The 14,194-nt window shown below is 37.0% G+C and overlaps 1 protein-coding gene across 1 annotated transcript in view; it reads left to right on the plus strand.

Annotated features, from left to right (window-relative positions):
* CNTNAP2 (contactin associated protein 2) overlaps positions 1–14,194 on the plus strand; it is a 1,215,771-nt gene that overhangs the window by 574,418 nt on the left and 627,159 nt on the right. Inside the window, exon 5 of the mRNA XM_075728323.1 lies at positions 13,913–14,116. Coding sequence (XP_075584438.1) covers positions 13,913–14,116 — 204 coding nt within the window. The remainder of the gene's footprint in view (positions 1–13,912; positions 14,117–14,194) is intronic.

Below are 14,194 nucleotides of genomic sequence, written 5' to 3' on the forward strand. Positions count from 1 at the left end.
CACCGGATCCATCACACCTGACTCTGTAAGAAAATTTCCTCTGAGCACCTTGTTCCAGCACAAAGGAAGAGCAGTTTTAAAGAATGGAAAGTGGCAATTCTTTCCAATAGAATTTAGTTTTCCATGTCTGGGTTTAAAAGAAGCCTCTTCCTCTTTTATTCATGTGTAGCATTCATTGCTTCGTGATTGAATAGCAGCATCTTATGAACTTGGAGCGAGTTGTCTATACACATTTACATGCGTTTCTTACCCACCTGGAACAATCTTGACTGTTATTCTGTCTTTGCTTAGCCAACATAATAGATTATACTCTAAGTAGCGGCTATGAAATTTCATCCATTGTGTGAACATGGGTATTTGCTGTAGTGGGAGTCACTAATGTACAGAGCTGGTTGAACTGTTTTTAAGAAGCAAAAACACTCATTAGCAGGTTTCTGGAAATAACTATTGACAAATATATTTCAGTGTTTCCATCATCTGAAAAAATCTTGCATAATTTGAAGACTGAAAGAAAGAAAGTATTTCTTCAAATAATTTACAAACATTGTTTGGCTGCCTTTAATGGCAGATTAATGCTCCCAACAAGAAAAATGCTCCCATCTAAAAGAAAAGCTATATGTATGCTGTTATGCAGCCTCCCTTTATTTTTGGGGGAAAAAAAAAATAAAATCTAATGGATTTTGGAGACCTTTCTTTTCTTGGAGAGATATTCTTACTATATTTTGAGCCTTCCAGACATTTCAAACTAATTAACCAAAACTGCCATTTCCTTCCCTTACTTAGTCTGAGTCCTCTATTGAGCAAAAGGTTTAACTTGTATTTCCCCAACCTTTAAGCAAGCAATTTGACGTGTCAGTCAAGTCGCTTTCTTCCTGAACTTTGCTGAATCTTATCAAGTTTACTTACAGAGCGTTCAGCAGTGACACAGGGCTTTACGGTAAGCCCAGGCTGACATTCAGTGTTAACTGAAGTCTCGTGGCGACTCCACAGCCTGGGGATCGGCGTCGCGCAGCCCATGCCACAGCACCGCAACGTGCCTTCACCTGGGAAGGGAAGAGCACGTACTTTGTCGTCTTGGGAATGTCATCTCCCTGTGTTCTCCTCCAGCTTCTTTCTCCAGGAAACCGTAATCTGAGGATTTTCTATGTCCCTGTTGGGTTACTCCTTCCCGAGCGAGGCTGCGTTGCCACTGCCACCCGGCGCTCGGGGTGCGAGCAGCCCGGTTCGTTCACTGGTGTTAACAGCGGTGAATGTGGGGAGCCTGATGGGCTGCTCCAGGAGCTGGGCCTGGGCCCGGGCCCAACAAGGGGGAGAGGTGACTCCGTGCTCCCGCCCGGGAAGGCCCCTGTGCCAGCCTGTGCTGTGCCGGAGCTGGGCCTGCTGTGCCGGTGAGAGGCCCTTTCCCAGTCGCCTGAGCCCCACGCTGCCTCCCCTGCCACCCCCCCTGGCTGGGCGCTCACCTTGGGAAGGACGCCCAGCTCCAGCCTCTTACTGGGGTCCCTCCTGCCTGCTCCCACAGGCTGCCCCCCTGTTTCCTTCTCCAGGTGAAGAGAGCTGGACCCAACCCCTGCCTATTTTTTGTGTTTTCTTCAAGCTGGAGGGTTTGATGCCATGGGGGCTCAGAGCTGTGTATGTGCTTCTTTGATACAGAAGGCATGCTTTCTTTTAACTCCTTGGGCCTGAGGCTTGCGAGGACGCTACATAATTTAAAGATCCTGGAATGCAAGGAAGGCTTCTGAGTTCTAAAATAACTCTCTATAAGTAAAGCTGCCTGCCTGGTTGGTCTTAAAAGCATATGTGACTGTCTCTTGCACCTTACTGGCTCTGTCAGGAGCCTGCAACTTTAGAGACAGTCACTTCAAAAATGTTTGAGGAAACAAAGCAATACCTCTAGCTTCTAGTGTCTGTACTTACTTTAGAGCTTGGAAAGCTAAATGAAATTAACCCATTAGGCCAGAAAAAGCAAAACAGTAGTAGCGGATGAAGAACTGAAATCACAACAGTAACGTATTTCAATATCTGTGATTCTAAGTATTGCACCTGCTGCACATTAATCCATGTTAACTGGATGTGAGAGGGTTCCTTATACTCTTCCTGAGAAGAAACTCTCATCTTTCTGGCTTTTTTCACCTTTTAGTGATGGAGAATAACCCAGAGTTGAGGAGACTGAATTGATGGCACTGACTGTGCAGGGAAGCCTGAAATGCATGGTACAGTTCATAGGGGAGGAACAGTCAGTCGCACAGCTGAGATGCCATAAGCAAACTCACGCTGAAGAAAGACTCTTCAGAACTGTTCTGCAAGTGGGGAATTTGAAGGTCTTAAACTCTGCAACACCAGCAAATCTTAAACTGTAAAGCCTGCTAGTAGTTATAGATAAGTCACGTCTGGCAGCAGGGAAGGGGACCCAATATATCACTGACCTTGGAAAGTGCAGCCTGATGAATGAAGGAAAATCACTTGCTGGTAAAAGCAAATGCCCTATTTCCTGTTTCAGGTCAGGAAAAAAGGTGAGAGCCCATTTAACTGAAACTCAGTGCTTCTGCCAGAATAAAATGTGCAAATAGGCTCTGGGCAGGTGGGTTGGACTGGAAGGGATTTCTAGAGATCCCTTCCAACCTTAATGATTTCATGATTATGTGCTCTTACCTGCTCTTACCTGTTGTACTACCTGTCATGGAGAGCATTTCTGAAAGAAAAGGGGTTTTTTTTCCCTCTCAGGGAACTATCTCACTCTATACACTTGGTATAACACAAGTTGAGCATTTCATATTGCTGTATATTGAATCATTTGGGGATTTTCTTTTTGTGGAGTGTAAACAGAGTTGCAAGTGATGCCAATGCAGTACCAGATCCTTAAATTTTTTGCTCATTGTTATTCAAGTAAAGCACTCATTCACTTAAAATTTGCAACTGTATGCCCTATTACAATAGCATGCCCTTAATCATTGGGAGCCATCTCCATGTTAAATTATTAGACTTTCACTGAACCAAAGCAGAACTGAATCAACTTAGATCATCTGAAAATAAAGCCCTGACTCATAATCTTGAATATGAGTGGATTTTTTAATTATACACATTGAAATACATACAAAGGAATAGAAAAACACTGGATTCAGCCACCATTAAGTTCACCACTTGTTCCATGCACGATAGAGTTTGGGGCTCAAACTCTATGGCTTGCAAGTTAGAAACCAATACTTTTTCTTACATGACAATGTGCAAGATGACACTGAGTAAAGGAAACATTAGAGATATGCATGCTCTTAGCTATGTTAGATATTAGGCAAGGAGAGGAAAAAATAATTGACTGAATTGCTAATCTGGAATTATTTGCCTAACACCAAGTCCCAGTGGTCTGCTTCTCTGATGCTGTGTGAAACACAAGGTATTTGTCTCTGAGTAATTTGGAAATATGACAGTGAAACGGAACTGTCTTATAAACGCACAAAGTTGTTCCACTGTCATTTATGCTAAAGGATTTGACTCTGTTAACTCATTATTTTTAATTGAAATGCAGTAGCTGAAAATAGCAATATGCTCCATCTTAGTGTCTCTTTTCCTAAAATAAATTGGTGCAGCAAGATGGAATTAGTAGCAGCAGCAGACTGACAGTTGGAAGAAAGAAGGGAAGACTATACATCCATTAGAAATGGCCTTTAATGACACACATTTGTGTGCCTTAGACAATAGTGAGGCTACTCACTAGAATGAATGTGAGTGTCCCCTGGCCAAAACTCAGGTACTCAGCCTTGCACTCCTTGCTCTTTGGGGTCAACTGCAGAAGTTCAAATGATGATAGCAAGATTTTTACTGTATGACATTTAACTGAGTACAGCAGCTTGAAACTGTCCCTGCTGCATATTCCTTAATCAGTGTGTATGCAGCTCCCTGTGAAAGTTCAATTTAAATAGGAGCTCCATGGTTGGAAGAAGTAAAGAATATGTTTAAGAGCAATTATGTGAATAAAGGATATATAATCTGAGCCAGAAAGAAGAATTTGGCCTTGAGTAATGAGTATTCTTAGAGTGTCCAGACATTAAAAGATGTGTGGAAAAATTATATACCATCAGATGATTGAATTGGGTGGCATCAGCTCAAAAAGAAATTAGAAAGAGAAATTCTAAATCAATATTTTGTAGGTCAGCCGTGTGTCTTCCTGTTTTCATGCAGCTGTAAACATTAAAATGAGGGCTCCAGCTAGTCATCCATTTCCTTAATGCTTTAATAGATTGTCTTGTCCATTTTGTAGCTCATTTATTCACCAGATAAATTGAGTGTAAATGTTGTATGACGTGGTACAGCTTCTTTCTTCCCTGTAGTTTTTTTCATTAAGTAATGAGCGAGCTCAGCAGTTTAATAAGAATTGAGACCTGTTTTGGCTTTTTACTATGAGAGAGTCAGAATTGTCCTTTTTTATTGACCTGGAGCCTTTGTGATTTACTTTTTTAATAAACAGTGAAAACATTAGTAGAGGCTAGCTCTTTTCAAGTAAATTAAGTTCTTTACTGTACCTGGTTTCAGGGTTTAATTATACACTTTAATGTTCCCATTGAGATCCAATATCAAATGACAGGTTTCACAATGAAGGACAGAACTAAACGTATTTACGGTTGCAAGGAACGCTTCTGACTTGTAAATCAGCATGATAAAATACAAGAAGCTGAGTTTCTTTAGAATATTTCAATTATACATGTATTTTTTGCCGAATTTATTTGGAAGTATCATAGCAAGAGAAAAATAAATCATAAAGAACATTTTGCTGCTTCTAGTGCATAGTTGCAGGATGCCTGAATTTTAACTTTTACAATCATAAATGACCTTTGCAATGCTATACATCTAAAAACTTTTTGAAGTATAAAAACTCATGTATTAAACTGCTTCTGTTTTGTCTGTTTGGTGAATACTATTGTACTATGACCTGGAAAATTATCAACTGAAACATGATTGTTACAGCTAGAAACACTGGAGGAGGTTTTGGTAAAGGAATGATTTTATGACCTACCACCTCTCACTTTATCAGTGATGAATGCAGATGATTTTCATGCTAGTGTAACTTTTAGATGATGAAGACTACACAGTTTAATTCGCAGCTTATAGTTCAAAGATAGTTAAAAATACCCAGGTCTTCAACCTCAGGATTCAGCAAGCCTTCAGATTTTAAAGAGAAGCAAGTGTGCATCATCAATAAGATCAATTACATTCTCAAGACAAAATGCTTTTGTTAAAAAGTCTTGTTTATAAAATATCACTACAATATACAGGTAAGATCAGAGATTTTCTGCTTGGGAAAAAAAAAAAAGACAACTCATTGTTTAACCAATTAAATAATTGGAATTAGGCATGACACATTGCCATGGAAGTTGTATTTTTTGTGGTGGTCAATCTCCTGTCTCCCCTATGAATAGAGTTCTTCAAATAGACTGCATCTCATACTATGCATCGTAATTGACTTTCTGGAATCACAAACCAGTAGATTATGGAAGGAATAGTTTTCACCTGAGCTGAAGGTTATCTTGAATTGAAATCTTACCTCAGTTCTCTCTGGAACTGTTAGTGGTCCGCTATAGGAGCACAGAATTCAGTATCGTCTGATTTGTAAACTGTGGTTAGGATGTGTAAGCTTAAAGCTGAATTGCAAAGTATACTATAAACATGTTCATTGCCTCATTTATCCAATATATAGTATAAGCATAGCATATTTAATAATGATCTCATTTGGTTTTTAAATTAAGTTGTCTTTTCGAAAGCTGAAGAATTAATGAAAGAAAATTTATTTGAAAATCTCGTGTTACATTAGATCCGGCAGAAAAAAAAATCATCAACCATAGTGTTAATTGCTTGAAAAATCATCCTAGTTATACACACCCTTAAGACAATAATTTTGTGGCATATTTGGAGGCTTAGTCTGAGTTCAAAAGTCTTACTTTCCTTGAAATGTTATAGTGTTTTCTTCTTTTGTGTGCTGTAACTAATGCCTTGCCAGACCTCCAGATTTTCTCTGAGAACCTGATTTTATCAAACCAGATACAAACCAGAAGTTAGGTGTAACTCTGCAGAGCACTGCACTGTTATACACTCATCACAAAACAATTGTCTTAAGCAACAGTTAGCCTGTGTAGCAATGTATTTTAATAGCTACACAAATCAGAGAAAGAACCCAACAGTCCTACAGAAAAAAAACAGGGGAGGGGAGGGGGAATGGGGGGGATGGGACAGCAGACAGACTTTTAGCTATGGTCATTAGATTACATTTCTTTATATTGTTTTCCTTCCTTTTTATTTTTCTTCTACTGCTTTTTCATTTCACTTGTTGCGTTTGTTTCTTATTAGACATTGAATTATCCCAGACAAAGAACCACATGTTTACAGACATTTGCACAAGAGCTAGCAAAATGAGTAGTAGTATACCAGCATTATAATAACAACAGTGATAATAATAATAGGAAGAAATGCCTGTGCTTTGAAATTCAGCGAAAACTTGAAAGGTACCGAGTGCTGTTGGCATATCTTCAGTGGATATTGTACTCGGAACTTGGCAAAGCATTCTCACCACTATGGGGAATCCTTCCTCACAGATTTATTTTCAGAGTTTCTGGCAGGTATATAGAATATAAGAATAAAGTTTGTGCCTTTTACCCAAGAACTGAGTTAAAAAATACACCTTGACAAAATGTTCTTTGCTACTTTGATACTGCATTGCCATATATACATATATATCTAATGTAAAGAAAAGCAAGAAAAAAATTCCAAACCTCATAACAAATGTATTTTTTCTTTTTCAAGCACTGACATCACTTAAGGTTGGATTCATTGACAGAATCTAACGACAGGATTCAGATTCAGTGCAGTGGAAGCTAAGCAGGCAACAGAAACTTAAAACTGACTTTCCTTCACCTTATGCTTCTAGAATATCAAGAGATATACACTACTGTATATGCAATATACATCTGTATCTGTATTAGGGTTTGGGAGGTTTTTTTCACCTTTGTGGCAGATGCATTGCCTTTTGAAAAACAGAGTAAAGGCAATGTCAGTTTTGCTGCAGTAGATTTCAAGCCACCGACTTTGCCCGTGTCCTTACGGCTGGACTGTAGTGCCTGAAGGCAATGTTCAAACATGGTACCTTTGGCTCTCTGCCTCATTGTAAGAAAGCATAAAAGAGGAGACAATCTTTTGACTGCTGTGCTGGGACATGACTTCCTCATTTTTCTGGTGCAATGAGATGTAGTAATGCATCTCTAACATGAGCTCAGCTAATTTAGTGCCGCTGAGGTTTGAGCTGCAAAGACTCCAGTGGCAAATTCGACATGCTATCATGTTGACAGTATTTGGAACTACTGAAAAAGTAGATTAGGGTCTTCTGAAGTAATTTCTGTGTATGTAATTTATCATTAGTAATAACAAAATGAGAGTTTGGTTTTGGTATGATTTTGAGCCTTATCCCTTGCTTTGTTAGGAGAGAACCTCATTTTTGCTGTTAAAGTATGTAAATAATACACTGTTTATGTGCTTATATTTGTCATAAAAATGTTTTAGTACCCATGACTAATAGCTACAACAAATGAAAGTACACATGTGGAATACTTTGGCCCAGCCAGAGATGCTTTGATGCATCTCTGATGTTTTCAGAGGATAGATGCTCATTCATGGTTAATGCTATTTATTACTATAGTATTAGTACATCAGACATAAGGCTGACGTTATGGGGTAAGAAAAGAACTCTATAAATAAAGATCTTTTCCCTAAGAAGATTTAAGCAGATGTAATAGAGGTAATGGAGGAGAGATAATGGAGTGAGAAAATTTCACCTAAGGTCACTGTGGATCAGTAGTACAGAACTTTTGTATTTTTAATCCCAGTGAAATAGTCTGTACAGGCTTTGTAGAGTCAATCATTCAGAGGTCAGTAGCAATTTAAAAATATGTGTACATGTTAAATTTGCAATTAATAATGTTGATTTTTTTTGCCGTATGGTAAGCATTTTTCTGGAAAGTACTTTGCTGTTCTGCTTCGTTCTGATCAGTATTATTTTACCATGTCTGATAGCAGGGTTTTTTTAGTAATTCCAGGCAGTACCTTGATCAAAGTAGCTAAGTGGCTGTGCGGAAGTCTCAGTATTGAGTCTTCGTGAATGAGCTTTTCTTCATCCTTCAGTTGCTGACATTGAGGATAATTACATTTCTCTCAACAGAAAGGGAGGAAATAGGAAGTTCTGGAGCTTGAGTCTGATTTGAAGTTGTTTCTTTATAATTAGCTAATAAATTATTTTGGAGTACCAAATAAAATATACAGATTTGGATCTCTGACCACATTTTACCAAACCCTGCATGTGGCCAAAAGTACAGGACAAAAGCATAGGTAGGAAGACCTGTGACTGGTGACTTATTTTTCTTTGAGATTTGGGAGTGGGGTCACATTTGTCACCCAATTTCCTGTCGATATTTTTAAGGCTTTCTGACTTCATTATTTTCAGAGGAAAACTGAATTCCATTAACTAATGAAATGGTTTTATTGTGGCATCTCAGACATATACTGGGATAAGGCCTAATATATCTTCCTAGCCAGCTGAAAGTGGTGTTATATTTTTAAGACGTCAACAGTGTAATCCAGTCCATCGATATCATAGGAAATCCAACAGGAGAGAAATCAAATTGAAACTAATCAGAGCAGTACTTCCCATTTAAATGTAATTAAAAAAAAAAAAAACAGTTTCTTTTTCCCATCTTTCTGCATTTTCTCCTCTTTCTCCCTCTTTCCCTCTGCCTCACTTTTTTTTCCATTTTATCTTTTTTTGAAGAACTTTTTCCTCATTGCAGCTGTAGCCTCTGAGAACAGTCAGAGTTCACTGAATCCAGGTGAACATACTGTATGTGATGGCTTAGGTCTCTTTCCTACTAATGCTGGTAGCTGAGTGGCTAAAGATGAGAAAAAATTACATATTTACACTGCAATTATAGGAATTATATGGTTTACTGTCTAAGTACCATTCCACATCATGGTAATTATCATGATATTAAATAGCTGAGTGTCATCATAGAAGGAACACAAGTCATTACCACAGTTCTACATATGATAACTCTTAAACATAATTGCTATGTAATCTTCAGGTGATTGAATTAGCATGCAGACCCATGTGCATGCTGCCAGCACAGCTATGCATAAAAAAAGCTGCTTAATCAAAGATCACTGCTGTTTCTTTTTTTAATTGAATGATTTTCAAAACATGGCAATTCAGGGCCAGGTTTTGGAAAAAGATGCTACTTTTCATCAGCTTTGTTAAAGCGTGTGACGTGAATTTGCTTCAATGAATGATGTGAAGACATATGTGTAACTGCAACAATGGCCTAGGTACAAAAGGGATACTTGCCTTTTCATGGGCAACATGTTGTGAATCCACAAACCCACCCAAGTCAAGTCATTGTCCTGATCAGCTCTGGATCAGATGCCTGACTGTTCTGCAGATTTTACGAAGTGGTACTAGCTGGCATTAGGGGAAAGATAATATAGCCGTATAGGGGTTCCTATAACCATCAGAAAGTAAATTTAACAAATGTTAATGGAAGAGAATCTCTGACATTGCATATGGAATCATATTTTTTATGATGTATATTTGTTATGAAGGTTGCTTAGGCTATAATGTCCATCAATTTTCTTTCTTCTGTAGCATTTGTTCAAGGCAGTGTATGTAAATTCAAAAGAGTATAATCTGTATAGCAAATTTGCTTTACATAGAAGTATGATTTTTATGCTAACAGAGTGACTTTCATGTAGATATTTTTTCTATAAACAGATTTCATGCTTTTTGAAAAGTTCTTTTCTAAAAGTATAAACAAAAATCTCAAGGCATTTCTTGGATCTCTTGACAGCTTGTAAGACAAGCAAAACCAAGGGGTTGATATAATCTTTGTTACAATATTTTTCTAACCGTTTTCTTTATTTCTTCAAAACAAATTCCAGAAGTAATGTATTTACTTGAGTGTACATGAGTGTATACAAGATAACCCCACCTCTGAAATCACATACTGTTGCTTTTGGTTTTTGCATTTCTGAGAGCAATATCTGCATCTGTGCCTGAGAAAGTGTGTCCTCCTTGCATGCTGATAACTTTTTAATGGATTTCTTGCGCCACAGATAGAGCATGCCATTCTGATAGCTAATTTTGAGCTGATTCACATTCCTGGAACCAGATCAGGCTGAGAGTTTTAGTTACACTTAGAGCTTAATAAGTATTTATTATTGGAATGTGTATTGTAAGCTGTGTTTTATAAAGAAAAGTGATATTTCTAAAATATAATGCTGCATTCTGATATACATGAGATATATACTAATAAATATGAGATATTGCAGTCAATTTGTAATGCTCATGTTTTATGTACTGAAAAAGATTTCTTCACCATTTAATTGTCATAAACCATAAGGGCATCAAAGCTTATCATTTCATCAAAAGTCTTTGCAGGTTTAGGAAGATTTGGGGGTAGGTTAAAGTTATATGGTTGTAATCTATTTCATTGCAGAGTTCAACCGCTAACAACAAATATGACACCTTTTGGTCTGAGTGTCTTAGTTCATTGTCTAATCAGAAGCAGAGATGAACAGAGGCTGCACGATTATTGTGCAAATAACATCTCTGTCTACCTGCCTCTCTTGTTTCTAGTGGCAAGAAGAGTCTAAAACTGGTGCTTCCAGTTATGTGATGCAAGTAAGGGCAGGAATGGAAGGTCTACATGGCAAAGGTTATTTCTAGCCTGGTGATTAAGGGTGAGAGGATGCTATGGAAGACTCAGCATATGGTTCTATATAATTTGAAGAACTGTTTGGAACTAAAAATTCAGAAATTTAAAATTCTTCCCTTTGACCTCCTTTCCACAGACTTGGTAATGGGTCTGTGTGATCCATGAAAAAGTCTATGCATTTAAAAAAAAAAAAAACCAAAACCCAAAAAACTTTGCCATTGGAAAGTGCCTTAAAATCTTTCAGTGACTATTATCCGTTTGATGAGTCAGCTGCTACTGATTCAAATATGTTTAAAAAGTAGTGTGAAACAGAAATGCATTGCACATGCCTATTAATCTTTGAGAAAGGAGAGGGACAATATCTTACGGAGATATGAGGAAACTTGCATTATAAAATCTGCGTCCTCAGTCTTCTAGATCTGACTCCCACAGGAAGAATTTTGTGAAGTCTTTGGCTGTTGCAAATAGAGAAAGTTTATTTCTATGACTTTTTTCTGATCTAATTTGAAAAAGTAAGCAGAGTGATTAGACTTACTTTCCAGGTTTATTACAGATTTTTTGACATGCTTAATGCTCCTTCCATTAATACTAGTGGCCTTTGTATATCTAAGCCAATGTGTGAGTATGAGTGAGTACAAGATGGCATGTCTTACATTTTGATCTCAGATAGAGTCTGAAATACATACACTTCATGATGGTTTGCAGAAAACATTACTTATCTTTAAAACTCATAAGCTTAAAAAGCAGCAGCATTGTGAAGGTAAAATCACAAGTTCTGATGATCCATGCTGTGCCGAGATCCATAATTTTATCTTTAGTATAAATTATGTGGACCTGTAGGTCAACAACTGTTCACTGTCATGCTTCCCCCGTATCAGTCTTAGGAACCATAAACATAGTTTCTGCAAGGTAGCAAAGTTCTTAACTTCTGCAATTTGTAATAATCCCTAAAGAGTCAACAGTTTGTGTCACCTGAGGATAATGACCATATTGTGATTATACATACAGATTTATTAAACATGTACAGAGGACAAATGGTTCTATCAACCAGAAACAGATATCACGTACTTCATCAGCACACAGAGAATCATTGTGTCAGCAAAACAAATGACCTGGAAGTAGTAGAGAGCTGTTTATTGTACTAGTGATTTGTGGGGGAAATCCTGAATGATGGAAGCATAATCTATTGGTCTTTATATTTGAAAACTTGCTATGCTGAATGATGTAAGGATGTATGAATAAGCATTTAATCAATATGACTGCAAGCCTCAGTCTCAATTGGTTGTGTTGTAGTTAATGAATACAAGATGTCTTGTGGATTTTTTGACTGAACAATGACATAGAAATAATTTATGAAATATTAGTTGTGGTTTTACATACTCTTCTCTAAAAATGAATGTTAAACATCATGAAGCTTGACTGAATGCTCTTCTTTGACACTCAAATAGCTGTTATATCACTGTGAAAAGTATTTCTGGAAATTATAGGATGTGAAAAAACAACCTATATAGATGCTATACATAAGCAGTTCTTTGATAGCAATTGAGGACACAACTGTAGTAAAAATTGACTCAGAAGACCATTTTGATGGTTCTTAAATTCTGAAGACAGGGATGGATGTACACATTTGTTTAGGCTCTTCTTTGAATTAGGATATAAAATATTATTTCAGAGATTAGTTGAAAGTAAGCATTTTTTAAATCTGTTTGACGTGTTATAAGAACAAAGGCAACAGATTTTAGCATAATCAGCTAATGTAAATTCAAATTGAAATATATGCAGTTATTTAGGCATAGTGTGCAAAGTGTTTTCATGGAGTTTTAAGAGAGTCTTCTGTGTTAATCACACAACAGGAGTGGCTTTGTTTCTGTGTTTTTGAGGGGATCCGAAAGATTGAAATTACTTCCCACCATAATAGCCAAAACACGTTAGGAATTTTTAAAAGTCACAAGCAGTCACCAAAGAGCAGCCCACAGAAGTAGACAAAAATCAGATGTGGTTGAAGAATATATGATAAAATGCCATCCTTCATTTATTCAGAGCATGAAATGACTGGTATGAATATGGTATGCCAGTAAGAAGTGTGAATGCTTTTGAAGAATGTGGGTGGGAAATACTTTTTTTCTTTAAAAAAAATGAACTTTTTTTTATTAATTCATTTTAAAGGGTTTTGCTTAGTGACTATTTAAATGGTTAGCTGTGAATAGTGAGGATGAAATGCTCATACAAATAGTAGCTAGGGCACTGGTGATTGGTCATAGGTTAAGCAGTTTACAAAGGGGATTTCTTAAACAAATCTGTATAAATTCTTAGAGATCAGTATCTGTTTACAATCTTTTACCGAGCTCTGCTTAAAAGACAAGATTCAACACTCAGCAGAAGTACATCTGTTGAATGGAATCAAGTTCCATAGCTATTTTTACTGTGGATCTAGCTTCCAGAAAATTGTGGAAAATTGTGGCTCCTTCTTTAGAGTAGAGATTCAGTCATGAAATTTTGTAGTGTCATTATGCAACATTTATATGAATATTGGATTGACTTTAAATGATAATGATTGCATCCCTCAATTTTCTTCCCAGATTTTGAATAAAACCAAACCTGGAGCAAAAATTAGCCCAAATCACAGAACGGTTTTTTCCTTCTCAAAATTAGTTGGGGTCACAAATTACCCAAGATTTCCATATAAAACTGAACTAGACGAGGCTTATGCCTATGGTTTACATACAGTTTGAGGAATCTTTTAAAATTGCTAGGCAATTTCTTTGGGCTCATGTTTTACTGTTTACAGTCCTCAGTTTACATATACCTATACTGGATTTTAAAGAGGTATCAAATGAATTATTAATGACCATTCAGAGGCTTGTCTTTCACTTTCAACTATAATTCGGGGAGTGTATATGGCAGCAACTACATTTGAGAGAAACCAAAAGATGTTGAGTACAGCTGTAGTATTTGTCCCCCCAAATCTGCTTTTTTTATATCCTATGGATTAAATTTATGTCCTATTTTTTATAGGATTAAATTACGGTCAAGAGAAAATGTATTTACAATGCATATCATGCTTGCACATTTTTTATTCTGTTCAGGTACAATCTACATATGGCATGTCTGTTTTTCCAGTGGCCACAGGAATAAATAATTGCTCATCAAAAACATTATTTGTTTTTTTCTTTTAGGGGCTGATGTTATCAATTTTGATGGCCATGTAGTGTTACCATACAGATTCAGGAACAAGAAAATGAAAACACTGAAAGATGTCATCTCTCTGAAATTTAAGACCTCTGAAAGTGAAGGTGTAATCTTCCACGGAGAAGGACAGCAAGGAGACTATATCACCTTGGAACTGAAGAAAGCCAAACTTGTTCTAAATTTAAATTTAGGTATGCTTTGGTTGTTTAGTTTTGTGTACTTTTTAACTCCCCCACAAAAATTTTAGGTCAAATGTTACATCCTTTTTT

The sequence above is a fragment of the Pelecanus crispus genome, chromosome 2 (assembly GCF_030463565.1).
Source record: "Pelecanus crispus isolate bPelCri1 chromosome 2, bPelCri1.pri, whole genome shotgun sequence".
Classification (NCBI taxonomy): domain Eukaryota; kingdom Metazoa; phylum Chordata; class Aves; order Pelecaniformes; family Pelecanidae; genus Pelecanus; species Pelecanus crispus.